The 16,682-nt window shown below is 34.3% G+C and overlaps 1 protein-coding gene across 1 annotated transcript in view; it reads left to right on the forward strand.

The window, feature by feature from the left end:
- Window positions 1-16,682, forward strand: part of Las (lipoyl synthase, mitochondrial) — a 194,874-nt gene that overhangs the window by 110,513 nt on the left and 67,679 nt on the right. Inside the window, exon 5 of the mRNA XM_090401861.1 lies at window positions 2,350-2,506. Within this exon, the coding sequence (XP_090257987.1) occupies window positions 2,350-2,506 (157 nt within the window). The remainder of the gene's footprint in view (window positions 1-2,349; window positions 2,507-16,682) is intronic.

Genomic DNA, 16,682 nt, shown 5'->3' on the forward strand with positions numbered 1-16,682 from the left:
TTAATCTCCTTATTTATCATTACCTTATTCAGCCTTCTGACCTTTAGAATACATTCACACAGGGATGCTGTTATGTATTTCTTTGTCAGTTCCCAAGCAGCATTTATTTCCTTACCACTCAACTCCTCATTGCATGCTATAGCTCCGAGCTATAGCATGCAATGAGGAGTTGAGTGGTAAGGAAAGTTTGTCTCCTAAGTTTGTCTTAATCACATGCCTTATACCCCCCATATATCCTTTCCTCACAGAATGTTCCTATGGCTAGCCACACGAAGCCACTCTTTTACCTTTTTTCTTTCATTTTATTCTTTTGCACACTTTCATTTGTGTTCACTAAATGTCTAATATCACTCTGCATATTCCTCACTTAAAATTTCATTTTGAATAACCCTTTCTTCAAATCGCATTCTGGAAACTTCACTCTCTTTCACTCCAATAGTTTCGCTAGCTCTCATTCTGCTGTGCCTTACCTCTGTTTCCTCAATCATACTTCCTTTCACTCCCTCAGTCTTACTAGCTTTTGTTCCTTTTCCTTGTCTTTCATTTACACTAAAACTTTCATTCCTTCAGTCTGTTCTGCATTCGTTAACTCGTAGTCTAACAAAATATCGCACTTTCTAAAAATCCATACTTTCTCGTCTCCTGTTCAGTCTCTCAACAAATACATCTTTCGCATTTTGCTATGCATATATATTGCACTGATGACATCGAACCATTTTTTGAAAAATTTACATTGTTAATGGTATTTGATTTTCATGCTGCTCGCCTAGTCACCGCTTGCAGTTTGCCCAGTTTACCTTGTGCATACCACCATCGTGTTCCATCCAAGACAAGATTCAAAAATTCAATAAAAAAAAAAGTCAGTAACAAATCCAGTAATCACACTGACACACTAAGTTATTAAAAATAAACAATAGTATACTAAAATGCAAGCAATATCATCAATTATTACACAAAAAAGCGCTTATCTTTTCTGGAGCTCTTTACCAACATTAAGCACATTATGGCCCTCTAGCAGCTGATCAGAATATTGCAGACCTTTTTCTTTAAAATGTTACCTTTGATCCCTATAAGTTAGCTATAGTAATCTGACTGTGATCATTATTTAATCATGGGTACAAAAATAGCAGATGGTAATTTTAAGTTTTTTATTTTTTCATACTTGATTTCTTTCTTTTATCATCATTTATTATTCACGTTCTAGTTATTGATGTTTCTCAAAGCCTTTTAATTTTATTATTATTATTATTTTGTTCTTTTCCATTCTTAAATACTCAACACTACCTATTGCACATTGGACTCTCAGCTAGGTTTTAAAAATATAAAACAATAAAAGCATTAAAAATATTTGATGAATCATTATATTATTTGTTGATCATGAAACCAATCATGATTTGTTTTGAAATGTAATTATATGAAGTTTAGCTAGCTTAGCTATCCCCACTCACAGTAGTAGGTGGGAATAGCTAAGTAACTCACACATCCCTTAAAGAAATCCTCTGACTCGTGACATTAGTATTTTCATAATATAGAAAGTTGAAAGTTTATTTTTCACTAGGTTAGACTATAATAAATTTAGTTTAATCCTTTATCCCAGTGAGAGCGCCTGAATATCTTCAGGACTGAATATAGTGTTGTACTATCTTACCTGGGTAAGTAGTACAACACCAGGGCAACTCGTAGCAAAGGTGGAGCAAGCTACCAAAACTCCTATCCCAGTATCTCCCATAATGCAAAAATACACCTCCTTAATGCATAAGGAGGTGTAAGGTATTGGCCACTACCCAGACTCGTTTCGACCTTTATTGAGGTCTCTTCAGTGGGAGCCAGGCCTAGAGTTGGAGATACCAGGCAGAAGCAGTAGAAAGGTCATCTTTACCTATAGGAGTTGCCAAAAGGTTTGCCACCTTTTTTTTTTATTAAATTACTCTGGATTTAGAGAAAGATTTGAAAGTTTATTTTTCACTAGGTTAGACTATAATAAATTTAGTTTAAGTTTTGCATTATGGGAGATACTGGGATAGGAGTGTTGGTATCTTGCTCCACCTTTGCTACGAGTTGCCCTGATGTGTACTACTTACCCAGGTAAGATGATGCAACACTATATTCAGTCCTGAAGATATTTTCAGGCACAAACTTTGTTTGCTTTCACTGGGATAAAGGATTAAACTAAATTTATTATAATATAGAAAGATTTATAATTTTTCAGTAGATTATTCACATAATGTTTTGTTAAATGAGGGAATACAGAATTCAGTATTCTAAAGCTTACTGTAGGTATTAGATTATTTAATTCTTATATTTATGAAATATTAGAATATAAACTTTTTTTTATTTTTTGTCTGTTAGCTACTAGGAGATACCTGCACACGAGGATGCCGATTTTGTTCTGTCAAGACATCCCGAAATCCACCACCACCTGATAATAATGAGCCAGTCAACACTGCTAAAGCAATAGCTTCATGGGGTTTAGATTATGTGGTATTGACATCTGTAGACAGAGATGGTATGCATTATTTTTCAACCAGCAGTATTTCACATTACATATTGAATGAGTATACAGTAATTGTTCCATATTAATTTTTTTTCTTTAGATTAACTAATTCTCTAAATTAACTAAATTAACCTATTCTTTAGCTTTAAATTCTAAAAGATCTAAAGAACTGTTAAAAATAAGTTAAGATTAGGATAAATTAAAAAAGAGAGAGAGAGAAAAAAAAAGACAGTAACTACCTGGGATCTAGAAACAGGCTCACTCACAATGCACATTAATGAAAGCTAATGGCAAGTATACTTGAGCCTAATCTATCATGAATGTGAAAATTAAAGAATGTATATGCTTTACGAATATGAAATCCTATACCAAAATCCAGTTTTTAATGGGAAGTTTGATAATTAACTATAGGTTGCTGAATTACAGATGAAGAGATTTTAAGTAGTTAGTAGATGTTAGAAGAATTTGTATTTTATCATCATTACTGCTATTTTTTGGTGTGCACCACTTGGGGTATACCAGATATTGTAACAGTCTAACACATTTAATATTTCATGACTAGCTTCTAATCAGCAACTTTTTTTTAAAAAATTGTTCTATTATTTATCTGTATCTGTTCTTTGATTTGAATAGCTCAATATATTTTAATTTTTTAAATTACTCCTAATCCATCAACTCACCTATACGCTGATCTTCCTCTGAGTCTTTTTTTAGTGTTACTGAGACAAAGCAAAAATGGGTGAGATACTTCTAAATAATGTGGGTACAGTTGAACATTAAACAAGAAGATAAATTTCTTCATTGGGAAACAGTTTCAAAATGAGAAAATGGACAATGTGACTTACTTAGTCCAATAGTCTGACAGAAGGTTCTAATAGTTAGAGATTTTTTGAATCATTACAGAGTGAAGCCAACATTAAACAAAAAGAAAGGCTAGTTTTTGTTTGAGACTTATCAGCAGAGTGAAAAATAAATTCTAGATGGGGATGGGGAGCAATATATATATATATATATATATATATATATATATCAGTGGCATCACTTGCCCATTTCAGTTGGGTGTGCTGTCGTTTGGCTTACAAAATTTGTGTCAATTTGACCATATGATTGCACTTTTATCAATGTATGAAAGTTTTAAGAGTGCATAGCTCATCTAAATTGGTTTGGTGCAATTAATTGTAGAATAATTTTGAATACTTTAATTTATCAGTTCATGCAATCAAATCTGCTTAGAGTGGAGGACGATGGGTTTGTTTTAAGATATATTAGAAAACAATAATAAAGGAGAATGCTCTATTTGGTTGGTATATTTCATCATCATCATCATCAAATTATTGCCATGTACCCACAAGGGGTGTACAGGATATGATAGTACTACATGAAAAAATTATATCATTACTAACTTCCTATCTACAATTTTCCTCCAAATCAGTCTGTTACTTGTCAAGACTCCAACATTATCAGATCTTATATTTCTATCGTCTAAGGCACTTTGTACCGTATCAATCCACCTATATCTTGGTCTTCTTCTGAGTCGTTTTCCTGCCAACCTGGCAGAGAACACTTGTTTTGCTAATCTTTCCTCTCCCATTCTATTTAAATGACCATACCACTTGAGATTAGCTCTGCTAACGCATTCCTGGATGCAGACAATGTCAAGTTCTTTCCTAATATCCTCATTTTTAATATGATATTGCCATTGATGCCATCTGTTCACGCCTCTAATCTTTCTCAGGACTCTCATATCTGCGGCCTCTAGTCTTTGGTCAAGTGTTTTACTTCTGACCCAGCTCTCAGATCCATAAGTTAAAACTGGTTTGAACACTGTCTTGTATACAGCTAATTTAGTGTTCTGACTAATTTCTCTCTTATTCCATATGAATTTATTCAATTGACTTCCCACCATACCAGCTTTGCTGATTCTGTTGTCTATTTCCATATTTAATTTACCATCTTCAGTAAAAATCGTGCCTAAGTAGCTGAAATGTTTTACTTGTTCCACAGGTTCCCCATTCACAACACAGTTGATATTTTCAATGATTCTGCCTATTTTCATTGTCTTTGTCTTTTTATTGCTGACCTTCATACCATATCTATTACAACAACTATTCAATTTAGTCAGAGAATCTTGCAGACTTGTAGCGGATTTATTTAGAAGTATAACATAGTCTGCATAAAGCAGAAAGCTGACATTAACATCTCCAATTTTGATATCATGTTTAATACCACTTTCCTTCATAATGTGATCCATATAGATAATGAATAACAGAGGGGATAATGTACATCCTTGTCTCACATCAGATTTAACATTAAACCATCTTCCTGTACTTCCTTCAATTCTAACTACTGACTTACAACTCAAATAAAGACTAAGTATTGCTTGATATAATGCTCCATTGACACCATATAACTGCAGCGTATTGAATAGCTTCTCTCTTGGCACCTTATCATATGCCTTTTCCAAATCGACAAAACTTAAATACAGATCTTTGTTATGTTCCCATGCTTTCTCGACTGTTTGTCGTAAAGTGAAGATCTGATCCTGACAGCCTCTGTTTGGCCTGAATCCAGCTTGTTCTTCACCAAGCTTTTCTTCCACAATTCTTCTCAACCGTTTCTCAAGTATACTTGCATAGAATTTGCCAGGAAGAACACTCAGTAGGGAAATACCTCTGTAATTCTCACATTCAGTTTTATTTCCCTTTTTATATATGGGTACTATGAGAGCTCTACTCCAATCATCGGGAATTCGTCCCTCTATCCAGGCTTTCTGAACTATGCAGTGCAGCCACTATAAGACTCTTATACCACCATACTTCAGCATTTCTGGTTGAATATCATCTACTCCAGCTGCCTTTCCACATTTCAAGCCTTTGATGGCTTTTTCCACTTCAAGTATGGATATGTATTCCTGCCTGCATGCCTGGTCAGTGTTTTTTACCACTGTGCTGTCATCACAGTGGAAGAACACTCAGTAGGGAAATACCTCTGTAATTCTTACATTCAGTTTTATTTCCCTTTTTATATATGGGTACTATGAGAGCTCTACTCCAATCATCAGGAATTCGTCCCTCTGTCCAGGCTTTCTGAACTATGCAGTGCAACCACTATAAGACTCTTATACCACCATACTTCAGCATTTCTGGTTGAATATCATCTACTCCAGCTGCCTTTCCACATTTCAAGCCTTTGATGGCTTTTTCCACTTCAAGTATGGATATGTATTCCTGCCTGCATGCCTGGTCAGTGTTTTTTACCACTGTGCTGTCATCACTGCTTGTTTCATTTAGCAGTTTTTCAAAGTAATTACTCCATATTTCAAGGATATCTTTTATTCCAGTTTTCATATCACCTTTATCATCTCTAACTCCTTTTATAGCACTCTTTCCTCCATTCCTAACCTTCTTCAACAACCCCCAGAATATTTTGCCATCTTCTTGATATTTATATTCTATATTCTTGCCAAAGTCCTTCCATGACTTTTGTTTAGTTAGTTTTACGCAGTGTTTAGCATTCTTGCATTTGTCTCTATATTCTCTAAGAGCACAAGCTGACTTATTTGACAGGAACTTTTGGTATGCTTTCTTCTTTTCCTTCACTGCCTCTTTAACTTCCTGTTTCCACCAGGGAGTTCTGATTTTTTTTTATCCTTGCACACAACCTCACCACATGCCTCTCTGGCAGAATCAATCAATGTTTTCTTCAGAGTTTGCCACTGAATCTCCAAGGTTTGCTTCCTGTTCTCAAACTCTTTCATTTTTTCTTCAATCATGTTTGTGTATTTTAGCCTACAGTTCACATCTAGCTGCTCAACTTTTATTCGCTTTAAAACTTTCTTACATGTTCTTCTTTTCAGTATGAAATTAAATTTTATCCTGCTGAAGACTAAATGGTGATCACTTTCAATTTCAAATGTTCTGTACACTCTGGTGTCCTGCACCAGGGAGAAAACATCACTATCAACAATAACATAGTCAATGAGACTTTTCTTATTCCTAGCCTCTTCTCTCCATGTGAATTTGTGCACATTTTTATGTTGGAACATGGTGTTAGTAATAACCAGTCCATGTCCTGAGCAGAAATCCAACAGATATTTGCCATTATTATTAGCTTTGCTCTTTTCTCCAAATTTTCCCAAAATATTTTTGTATGTCTCACATTTCCTACTCTGCTATTTAGATCTCCAACAAGGATCAACTTTTCATTTTTCATTGTGTCAGTTGCTTTTTCTAAAGTCTCAAAAAATTCCTCCACTTCTACCTTAGTAGAACCTTCTGTGGGACCATAGGCACAAATAAGTCTCATTGTCCAGTTCCCCATTCTCATATTTGCCCACATTACTCTACTTGAGACTGCCTGCCATTCAAGAAGATTAGCCTTGTATTTTGTGTTGAATACTATGGCTACTCCTTCTTTTGCTTGATTGTCATTGCCTGAATATAACATTTTGTAATTATTGCTCAGAAAGATCTCACCAGTTTTGGTCTTTTTTGTTTCAGTCACCCCTATTATGTCGATCTGGTAATTATCTAGTTGGTATATATAAATTACTCAAAGGTGTAAATATGTGAACCATTATTTATAAGCCATGTGAGAATGGGAAATGTGAAGGAAAAAATAAGTGTAAGTAGAAATACATTCATTAATGTACTGTCATTAATTGCAAACAAATTATTAATAATTAACATGTGTGATATGGATAGAGCAAACAGCATGCAATCCTATAAAGTCTAGACATCAATAAGTAAATTTATGATGGCATAATTAAAAAAAAAAACTTAAAAGGAATGGGAAAGAGATTTGTTTGCAAAGTATAAATAACTAAACAATAATACATTTATAGTTCAATTAAAAACACTAATACATTTAGTAGTTCAATTAAAAACTATAGGGAGAGGCTAATCCAATGAACTAATAATGTTAATCAGGTTATTCATTTAGGCATGACAGAAATATATGTGGTTTGATCAAGTAGCAAACCATTTTGTAAAATTTGTTGTGCATGTTGTATTTCTCTGGTTTATGTATATAATTCGCTTCATTTTCTAAACATTTTCTTTCATTTACTAAGACTTAGTGTACATTTTACGCAATAATAGGAATACATTATATCGTATTATGTATCCTATTATTATGGATAATTCCAATCATTATCGGAATTATCCACGCTTTCGGGAATCCTACATCCATTAGTTTTATTTATTTTTTATTTAGTGTCAGCAGCTCTTCTGTCTTATTATTAATAGATATCTCACACATGCTAGTATTTTGTTGTAGATCAACAACTTTTTATAATAAACAGAAATAATCATTTTTATTCAGGAATAGATAAATTTTACTACATCTGTTGTTTCCAAAGACTAGAATAAAAAATATCCCTATGCTGTTAAAAAACTTTCCAACCTCAACAGATGTTATACTGCACAAGCAAGAAAAACAAATAGCTTTGTTTATCACTAAATACAGTAAACAGTCAAATTTGGCTATAACAAACACCATGGGACTGACAAAATTTCTTAGTTATAACCATTACTCATTATACAGTGATAAGTTAAATCTACCTCCTATTTTTTTTGACATTCTTAATAATTCAATTTAAAAACTGACATAATGATGTTATGTTGTTTTTTAAATTGATTCAGGCAACCATTGTTACATACAAAATTGTCGTATCCAAATTGTTTAGCAGATTTTTCAGCTTGAGGCATCAAGATTGGACCATCTATCAAGATTCAAGCACTCGTTTGTGTAGTGATGCTTTCTCAATGTTTGCAAGCTCACACTTTCTAAATTATATTGTTTCAGTTATGTTGTTTTTCAGTGCCAATATGTAAACATCTTTATTCTTCCACAATGTTGATACTGTTGAAGAGAAAAAGAAAACTTTTTCACGAACCAAGAGGCACTTTCTTTTAGTAGGCATATTTATGATGTTAGGGTTCATTATAAACTGATATTATAGTCGTGACAGTACTTGAATTAGGTGAGGAAGTAGTGGCAGAGGCCAGACACTAGAGAGGTAGATAGTAATGGAATGGTCCCCAAGAATAGTTTAAGTTATAAACTAGCTAATAATTCAATGCAGGCAGTTATAAAAGCTAAGTCACTACTTTCCTTTTTATCTATTCCAAGAACTACCCAAGCAATTAAGAATATTTGCAGTTACCAAAATTTGTATGATGGTAAGATTTACACAAAGCATACTTGAAAAGAGGCTGATAAAAATTGTGGAAGATAAACTGGGAGAAGAATAAGCTGGAATCAGGCCAAATAGAGTTGTCAGATAAAAAACTCAAGCTGATGTTGAGAGTTTGCAGGATGATTTAAATAAGCTGGTAAAATGGGCAAAAAGAAATGGATGTCAGTTCAATGTGGAAAAGTGTAAAGTTATGCATTGTGGGATTAAAAGATTACTAGCTGTGTACTACATTGATGGAACGGTACTCCAAGAGATTGATGAGGCTAGGGACTTGGGGGTGTTGGTGGATAGGGAGATGAAGTTCAGAGGACACATTGCTAAGGTGTCGTGTCCAATGATTGCATATAGGATTACTTGGTTATTGAAGAACACACTAACATCCAGAGATAAAGAGGTTATTATTCCCCTCTATAAAGCATTGATACTTCCACATTTGCATTACTGTGCTCAGGTCAGGTCACCTGGATTCCTTGGAGATGAGGAGGTTGTGGAAAGAGTCCAGAGGAGTGATGTAAAAAATGCACCCTACATTGATAGATTGAGAGCTTGTGGATTGCAGAGGTTGGTTGATAGGCAGAGAAGAGGGGATATGATAAAAACATTTAAATTACTAAAAGGTTTTTATAAGATTGATGCAGGCGAGATGTTTCAGCTGTGTGATAGTGATAGAAGAAAAGAGGTCATCCCTGGAAATTAAAAAGAAAAGTGTGGTTAACAAGGGTGTGAGAACGAGATTTTCCATCTGGAGGGTGGTGAATGAGTGAAATGCATTGCCTGATTCAGTTGTGAATTCTTCATCTGTAACTGAATTCAAGAACAGATATGATAGATATTGTTTTGATAGTTTGAGTCTCCTGCAATAAGTCTACTGACTCCATGGAGCTACCAGTAATAATAATAAAAAGATTTTTACTTTACAACAAAATAGTTGAGAAATCATGAGAATATGACAAGGATCTGTACCAAGTTTTATAGATATGGAAAAGACAATGGCAAAGTGTCCAAAGAAAAACTTTTCAAAGTACTACAATTATACGAAGTAAATGGAACATTATTCAGGGCATATATACATAGTCTATATTTATGTTTTAAGTCAGCAGTTATTACTGAAGTGAATACAATAAGATGATTTGATGTAAAATCAGGGGTAAGACAAAGATGCACATTATCTCCACTCTTATTCATGATCTATATGGATCACATTATGAAAGAAAGTGGCATTAAACCTAATATTAGAATTGGAGATATCAAACTTATCTCTTTGCTTTATGCAAATGATGTTCTACTTTTAAGCTTATTCAATTTAGTTAGAGAATCTGATGCAAGTCTCCAGGATTCTCTAACTAAATTGAATAACAGTTGTTACACATTTGGCTTGAAAATTACCAATAAAAAAGACCAAAACTATGAAAATAGGCAGAACATAGAAAACTTCAGCTCCGTTCTGAATGGTGAGCCTATAGAACAAGTAAATGGAACTATTTCAGCTATTTAGGCACAGTTTTTAGTAAAGATGGTAAGTTAAATCTGGAAATAGGCAACAGAATAACAAAGCTGGTATGATGAGGTAGCCAGTTGAATAAATGTATATGGAATAAGAGAGAAATAAGGCAAAACACTAAACTAGCACTATTCAACACAGTGTTCAAACCAGTTTTAAGTTATGAATCTGAGAGTTGGGTTAGAAGTAAAACACTTGATCAGTGATTAGAGACCACAGATATGAGAATTCTAAAAAAAATTAGGGGCTTGATCAGATAGCATTAATGGCAGAATCATATTAAAAATGAAGATATTAGGAAGGAATTTGACATTGTTAGCATTCAAGAATATGTGAGCAAAACTAATCTGAGATGGTATGGTCACTCAAACAATGGAAGATGGAAGATTAGCAAAATGTGTTTGATGCTAATATGGCAGGGAACAAAAAAAAAAAAAAAAACAGAGGAAACCCATGATCTATGTGGACTGATTCAGTCAGAAGTGACTTAGAAAGTGCAGCAATACAGGAGTGCTGACATGTAATAGATTAATTTGGTGGAAAATTGTTGATAGGAGATTAGTAGTACTGTCATTGTAGATTGTACACCCCTTGAGAGTGCATATCAGGAACTTGATGTTATTTAACTTAGAGAATGCTGAAATCTTGCACCTGATTTATTTAGGAGGTAATATCATAAAGTATAACATTATAGCATGATGAATAAGAATGCATCTAGTGTGCTTTATTGTCTTACACCTGATGTAGAATTTTGAAAACCTTTTCTCTTTGACCTTGTCTTATGCTTTCACCAGATCTATAAACTTTAAGAACCTTATTATATTTCCATGATTTCTCAACTGTGTTAAAGTGAAAATCTAATCCCAACAACACTGATTTAGCCTGAGCCTAACTTGTTCTTCTCCAGGTTTCTCTTCCACAATTTTTCTTAGCCTTTTCTCAAGTAAGTTTGCCATAAATATTGCCTAGAATGCTCAATAAGGAATAGGGAAAGCAACCTCTGAGGTGGGAACCAGAGTGGATTGTGACCCTTCCCATAATGTATAGCAATATACATGTGCAAAAGAAAGTGTGCTGTGCATTATGGGATATGCAGGTAATTGATGTGTCAGCAGCTTCTGTATACACGTAGCCTAGTCCTTGAAGATACTTCATGCAAAGTTGATATATGAAGAGTATTTTAAGAGGAATATTCCAAAGTATTTTAATAGTGTGATGACATACCACTTTGTTACTTGTATATGGAAAATATATGACTTCTGCATTGATTTAACTTCAGTGTCTTTGTGGGTATTGCTCATGCTGATGAAGCCTCAAAAAAGGTCAAAACTGGTCTGAATAGTGACCCTTTCTATAATGCATCTTCTTCTTAAGTATTCTGCAATTGAGCAGGTTCTTCTCTTAGTAGCAAAAACTTTCCTTCCACTCTCTTTTGTTCTGAGCCTTCTCTTTCAAGGTTGTGTACCTGTCTCCATTCAGCATGTCATCTAGCATTGTTTTCCTTACTCTTCCTCTGGGTCTTTTTCTGTCTATTTTGCTTAGATGGCATCTCTGATGATTCCATTCTTTCTCAGAATATGTTCGATCCAGTTTCCCTTTCTTCTTTTTATCCTCCTTAACAGACTTCTTTCTTCTTCTATTCTTTTTAAGACCTCTTCATTAGTTATTTTATCTGTCCATTTGATTTTTTCCACCCTTCTCCAAATCCACATCTCAAAGCTTTCCAAAATCTTAATTTCTTCTTTCTTCAGTGTCCAAGTTTCAGCTGCATAGAGGGCAACACGCCACACATAACATTTTATTAGTCTTTTCTTTAGGTTTCTATCCATTTTACTTCTGAATAAATTCCATTTTCTATTAAAGGCATCTCTTCCCATTGCTATTCTTGCTTTTATGTCACTGCTAATCACACGTCCTAGATATTTAAATGTCTTTACTTGATTCAATTTTTCCCCATTTATTCTGATATCCATATTTCCTCTTTCCTTGCTATTTTCATTGCCTTTGTTTTTCTTATGTTAATTTTCATTCCATAATTGATACAGGATTCCAGTAATCTGTTCAACAGATGTAGTCCTGTTTCAGTGCTTGATAATAATGCCTTGTCATGTGCATATCTTATTGCAAATATCTGTCTACCTCCAATCTTTATTCCTTCTTCCAAATTCTCCAGTGCTTCTTTTAGCATTGCTTCTGAATACATGTTAAACAAAATTGGTGACAGAGAACAGCCTTGTCTTACTCCTCGTCCAATGATACCTGGTTCTGTTGCCATATATGTCTCTCACCATGGCAGTTTGTCCCATATATAGTGAAATAATTAGCCTTCTGTCTTTCCAATCTGTACCAATCTTTTCCATTACTTCCACCATCTTATCCCATTTTACAAAGGCAAAAGCTTTTTCAAAATCTATATAACAAATATTAACTTCTTTATTCACTTCCAGACTTCTTTCACTTACTCTTCTTAACAGTCCAATCGCATCTCTTGTTCCCCTACCCTTCCTGAAACCAAACTGATTTTCTCCAAGAAATTCTTCCACCTTAGATACAATTCTTCATGTTAAGATTCTCATAAGTATTTTGATGTATGGGAAATGAGGCTTATTGTTCTAAAATCCTTTCAGTTCACTGCATTACTTTTCTTTGGTATAGGAATAAATATTAAGTTCATAAAATCTTTTGGTAATTCTCCTTTGTTATAAATTAAATTTATTATTTTGGTTATTTCTTCAGTTCCTTTTTTCTGAAGTTGTTTCAGGAATTCTGCAGGTATTTCATCTATTCCTTCTGCCTTTTCCACATTTTAGTTCTTTAATGGCCATTTCTACTTCTGTCTTCAAATTCTCTGGGCCTAGATCATCATCATTTACCTTCTTTATATCTTCTAATGGCAACTCATTTGGTCTATTTTCCTTGTCATATAGATCTTCAATGTATTCCTTCCATCTCATTAGGATTTTATCTTCTTCAGTTATGATTTCTCCATTCTTATTTTCTATGCCTCTAGCTTGAGTTCCATTTCTCTTGTGATTTATGCTTCTTGCTTTTTCATACAAAAGATCATACCTTCCCACTCTCTCATAATTTTCCATTTCTTCACATTGTTTTTTAAGCCAATCTTCTCTACTTCTTTCTGCTTCCCTTCTCAATTTGTCATTCAGATTTCTATATTGTATTTTCCCTTCTGGGGTGTTTTTATTTTTCCATTTTCTTCTTTCTTCCATTAAAGAAATCATCTCATTAGTTATCCAAGGTTTTTTTATTCTTTTAGCACTTACATATCCAATTTCTTCCTCTGCAATCTTCGTTATTTTCTTTTTAACTTGTTCCCATTTCTTTTCTGGATCTTCAGGTTTGACAAAACTTGTTTCCTCTAATTCTTTCTCCAATCTATTTCCAAATTCCTTGGTATTTTTTAATTTCTCTAAGTTCCATTTTTTTCCTTTTCATAGCTTCTCTTATTTTCTTTGGTTTCACTTTTATTTCTATGAATAGTAGGTTGTGGTCAGAGTAAATATCAGCTCCAGGATACGTGCATGCAATTTTTATACTATTCTTGTATCTTTGCTTTATTATAATGCAATCAATTTGATACCTTTCCATATCTCCTGGTATATAGAAAGGTATCCATATCTCCATGTGTATAGTCTTCTCTTAGATTTTTTAAACTAATAATTATGAAAGTATTCATAATTATTAGCTTATTTTCTTTACAGAATTCCACTAATCTTTCCCCTCTCTCATTTCTATTACCTAGTCTATATCTTCCTGCTACACTCCCATCCTCTTCTTCTCCCACAACTCCATTCCAGTCTCCCATTATAATCATATAGTCTTTTCTTTTTTCTTCCTTAATTAGTTATTGTAATTGTTCGTACATTTCCTCTATTTCCTCATCTGAATGGTCACTCATTGGCATATATACCTGCATTATTGTTATGTCCATAGGTTCATCCTTCAGTTTTACCACCATAATCCTGTCATTCAGACATTTTATGCATATCAGTATATGAATATTTATAATGATATCGAAAGTAAGTGCATATTATGTGATACATACTGAGGCAATTAATGTGAAACGGACAGGCCTGTATACACAGGCCTGTCCGTTTCAGTCCTGTCCTAACCTGTGCGGTTAGCCTAGTGGCTGTGCGCTTCACAACCATATGACTCGGGGAAGGAGGTCCCAGGTTCGATTCCCGTTGAAGATGTGAGGAATTTGAGAATCTTCCTCAGCCATAGCCAAGTTAGCCAGTCTTGGGTGCAGGCAGTAGAGTTTTTTCCAGGAGTTTATTTGTCGTTTTTCATCCCGCAAACCGGCCTCGTGAACACACATAGATCTACAGCCATAAATACTTAACCCCCCCATGAGGTGGCTCAACTCACCCCAATAGGGACCGGGGAGAAAAAGGGAGGAAACTCCATACGAATAAATAAAAAATAAACAGGTTGCCTTACATGCAATGATAATGGAGTAATTAGATAATGGAGTTACATGCAATTAGATAATGGAGTAAAACAAGACTATAATTTTTTTTATCTACCATAATTTACATCCATTTTAAAAATTTTATGGAATTTACAACCGTGTTAAAGGACATTTATTAACCCAGGGATAATAAAAAAGTTTTTTAACATGGTTGTAAATTCCATAAAATTTTTAAAATGAATGCTGATCACCGTGTAACCCTAAAAGAAATAATTTACATCCTTTTGTTTGCCTTCCACTGTGTGTAGGTTTTTTTTTTTTTTTTTCCTAGTTTATCATTGCATGTCATAGTGAATCTCATTCTCTCTTTGGACTTTCCCATTAATGTAGGAGTGCTCCAGCACTCTGTTTTGTCACCTTCTCTTATGCATGAATGACCTTATCTCATTGACAAATTACTCTATCCATAGTTTTGCTGATAACTGTATACTCCATTCTTCATATTATTTTGACAACCCTTGCAGTCCAAACATCCCAAGATTCAAGAACTTTTACAACTCTACCTTAAATGCAGGTCCATGCTATTCTCTGATTGGATGAGGAAAATTGTCACCTTTGCTTTGGCCAAAACATAATCCTACCTTATTTTTGCCCCAAAAGGATCTCAGTTCACTTTCCCTTAACCCTGATAATCACTAATCACCAGATAGGATCAGTTTATCTCACTGAAGTGAGATAAACCTCCCTTCAGTCTCTGTCTTGCAGATGTACTGTTTTCAATCTTATATCTCTTCCATAAGTACCTTTTTGGAAGTATATTTTTCTATGATTTGTCTAAGGAAAAGGATCTGATCTCTGGTGCCCTTACCTTTCCTAAAACCTGCTTGTTCCTCGGGAATCTCTACCTCAACTTTGGCCTCAATCCTATTTAGCATGATCTTCAATAAAATTTTGCTTGCATGAGATACTAAACTAATAGTTCTATAGTTGTTGCATTCTTTCATATCTCCTTTCTTATGTAGTGGTATGAAAACAGACTTCTTCCAGTCTCTAGGCCATGATCCTGTCTCCCATATCCTCATAAGCAATCTATGAAACACTCTTAAACCTCCATCCCCTGTGGCCTTAATTAACTCTGCTGGGATTTCATCTGCACCTGGTGCCTTATTGCTGTTAATCTGTTTAACTGCTCTTCCAACTTCATGCCTAAGTGGAAGAACTTCTAAATCAAAATTTTCCTGGTGAGAGGGCTCCTCCATATTTTCTTTATCCACTCTACTATACAGTTCCTCACAGTATTCTTTCCATCTGTTTTTGATTTCCATTTCTTCTGTTAGTAATGCTCTATTCCTGTCTTTGATTTTATTCCTGACATTCAATTTGGGCTTAAAATTTTGCTTTGAGTCACAAACTAAATAAAACATCCTTTTATAATTGAGCCTCCTCATCTGGAACTCTATCTCTTCACATTTATTAGTATAGAATTTTATACTTAGTATAGAACCAAACATGCCACACTCTGGCCTGCTTGATGGCTCTTCTGACCTCTCTATGTAATCTCTTATATTTTTCAGTCCCTGTGTCTCTTTGTTTTTCCAACCGCCTTCTTTTGATTAGTTTTCATGTTGAATCTGATATCCATAGATCTCTTGGTCTTCTTCTTACTGGGCCGAGATACTTCTTGGCTGTATCTTGTATTATCACCTTGATTCCTTCCCAAAGCATTTCTGATGAGTTCTCCTGAATTGTCTCCAGAAAATCATCCAACCAAGTTAATGTTTCTTCTGTGAATCCACTAGGAATTACTCTAACATCTAATCTAGTGGAATGTGCCTGACTTGGAAGTTTTCATATTCTTAGTCTTACTTTGTCATCACAAGTGTGCACATCAGAGATGCTTGTCTTCCACTGCTGGAGATCAAGGCACCAGAATCAGTCTGGTTCCTTGACCCATCAATGTTAGATATCCAAGTATAGATCTGTCATGGGTGTTTCTGAAAGCAGGTATTGGTAATAACTATTCTGTTAGCATGGACAAATTCCAACAGTCTTTCAC

This window comes from Typopeltis vanoorti, chromosome 12 (genome assembly GCF_054136105.1).
Source record: "Typopeltis vanoorti isolate ZY-2024b chromosome 12, IOZ_Tvanoo_1.0, whole genome shotgun sequence".
In the NCBI taxonomy this organism is placed as follows: domain Eukaryota; kingdom Metazoa; phylum Arthropoda; class Arachnida; order Uropygi; family Thelyphonidae; genus Typopeltis; species Typopeltis vanoorti.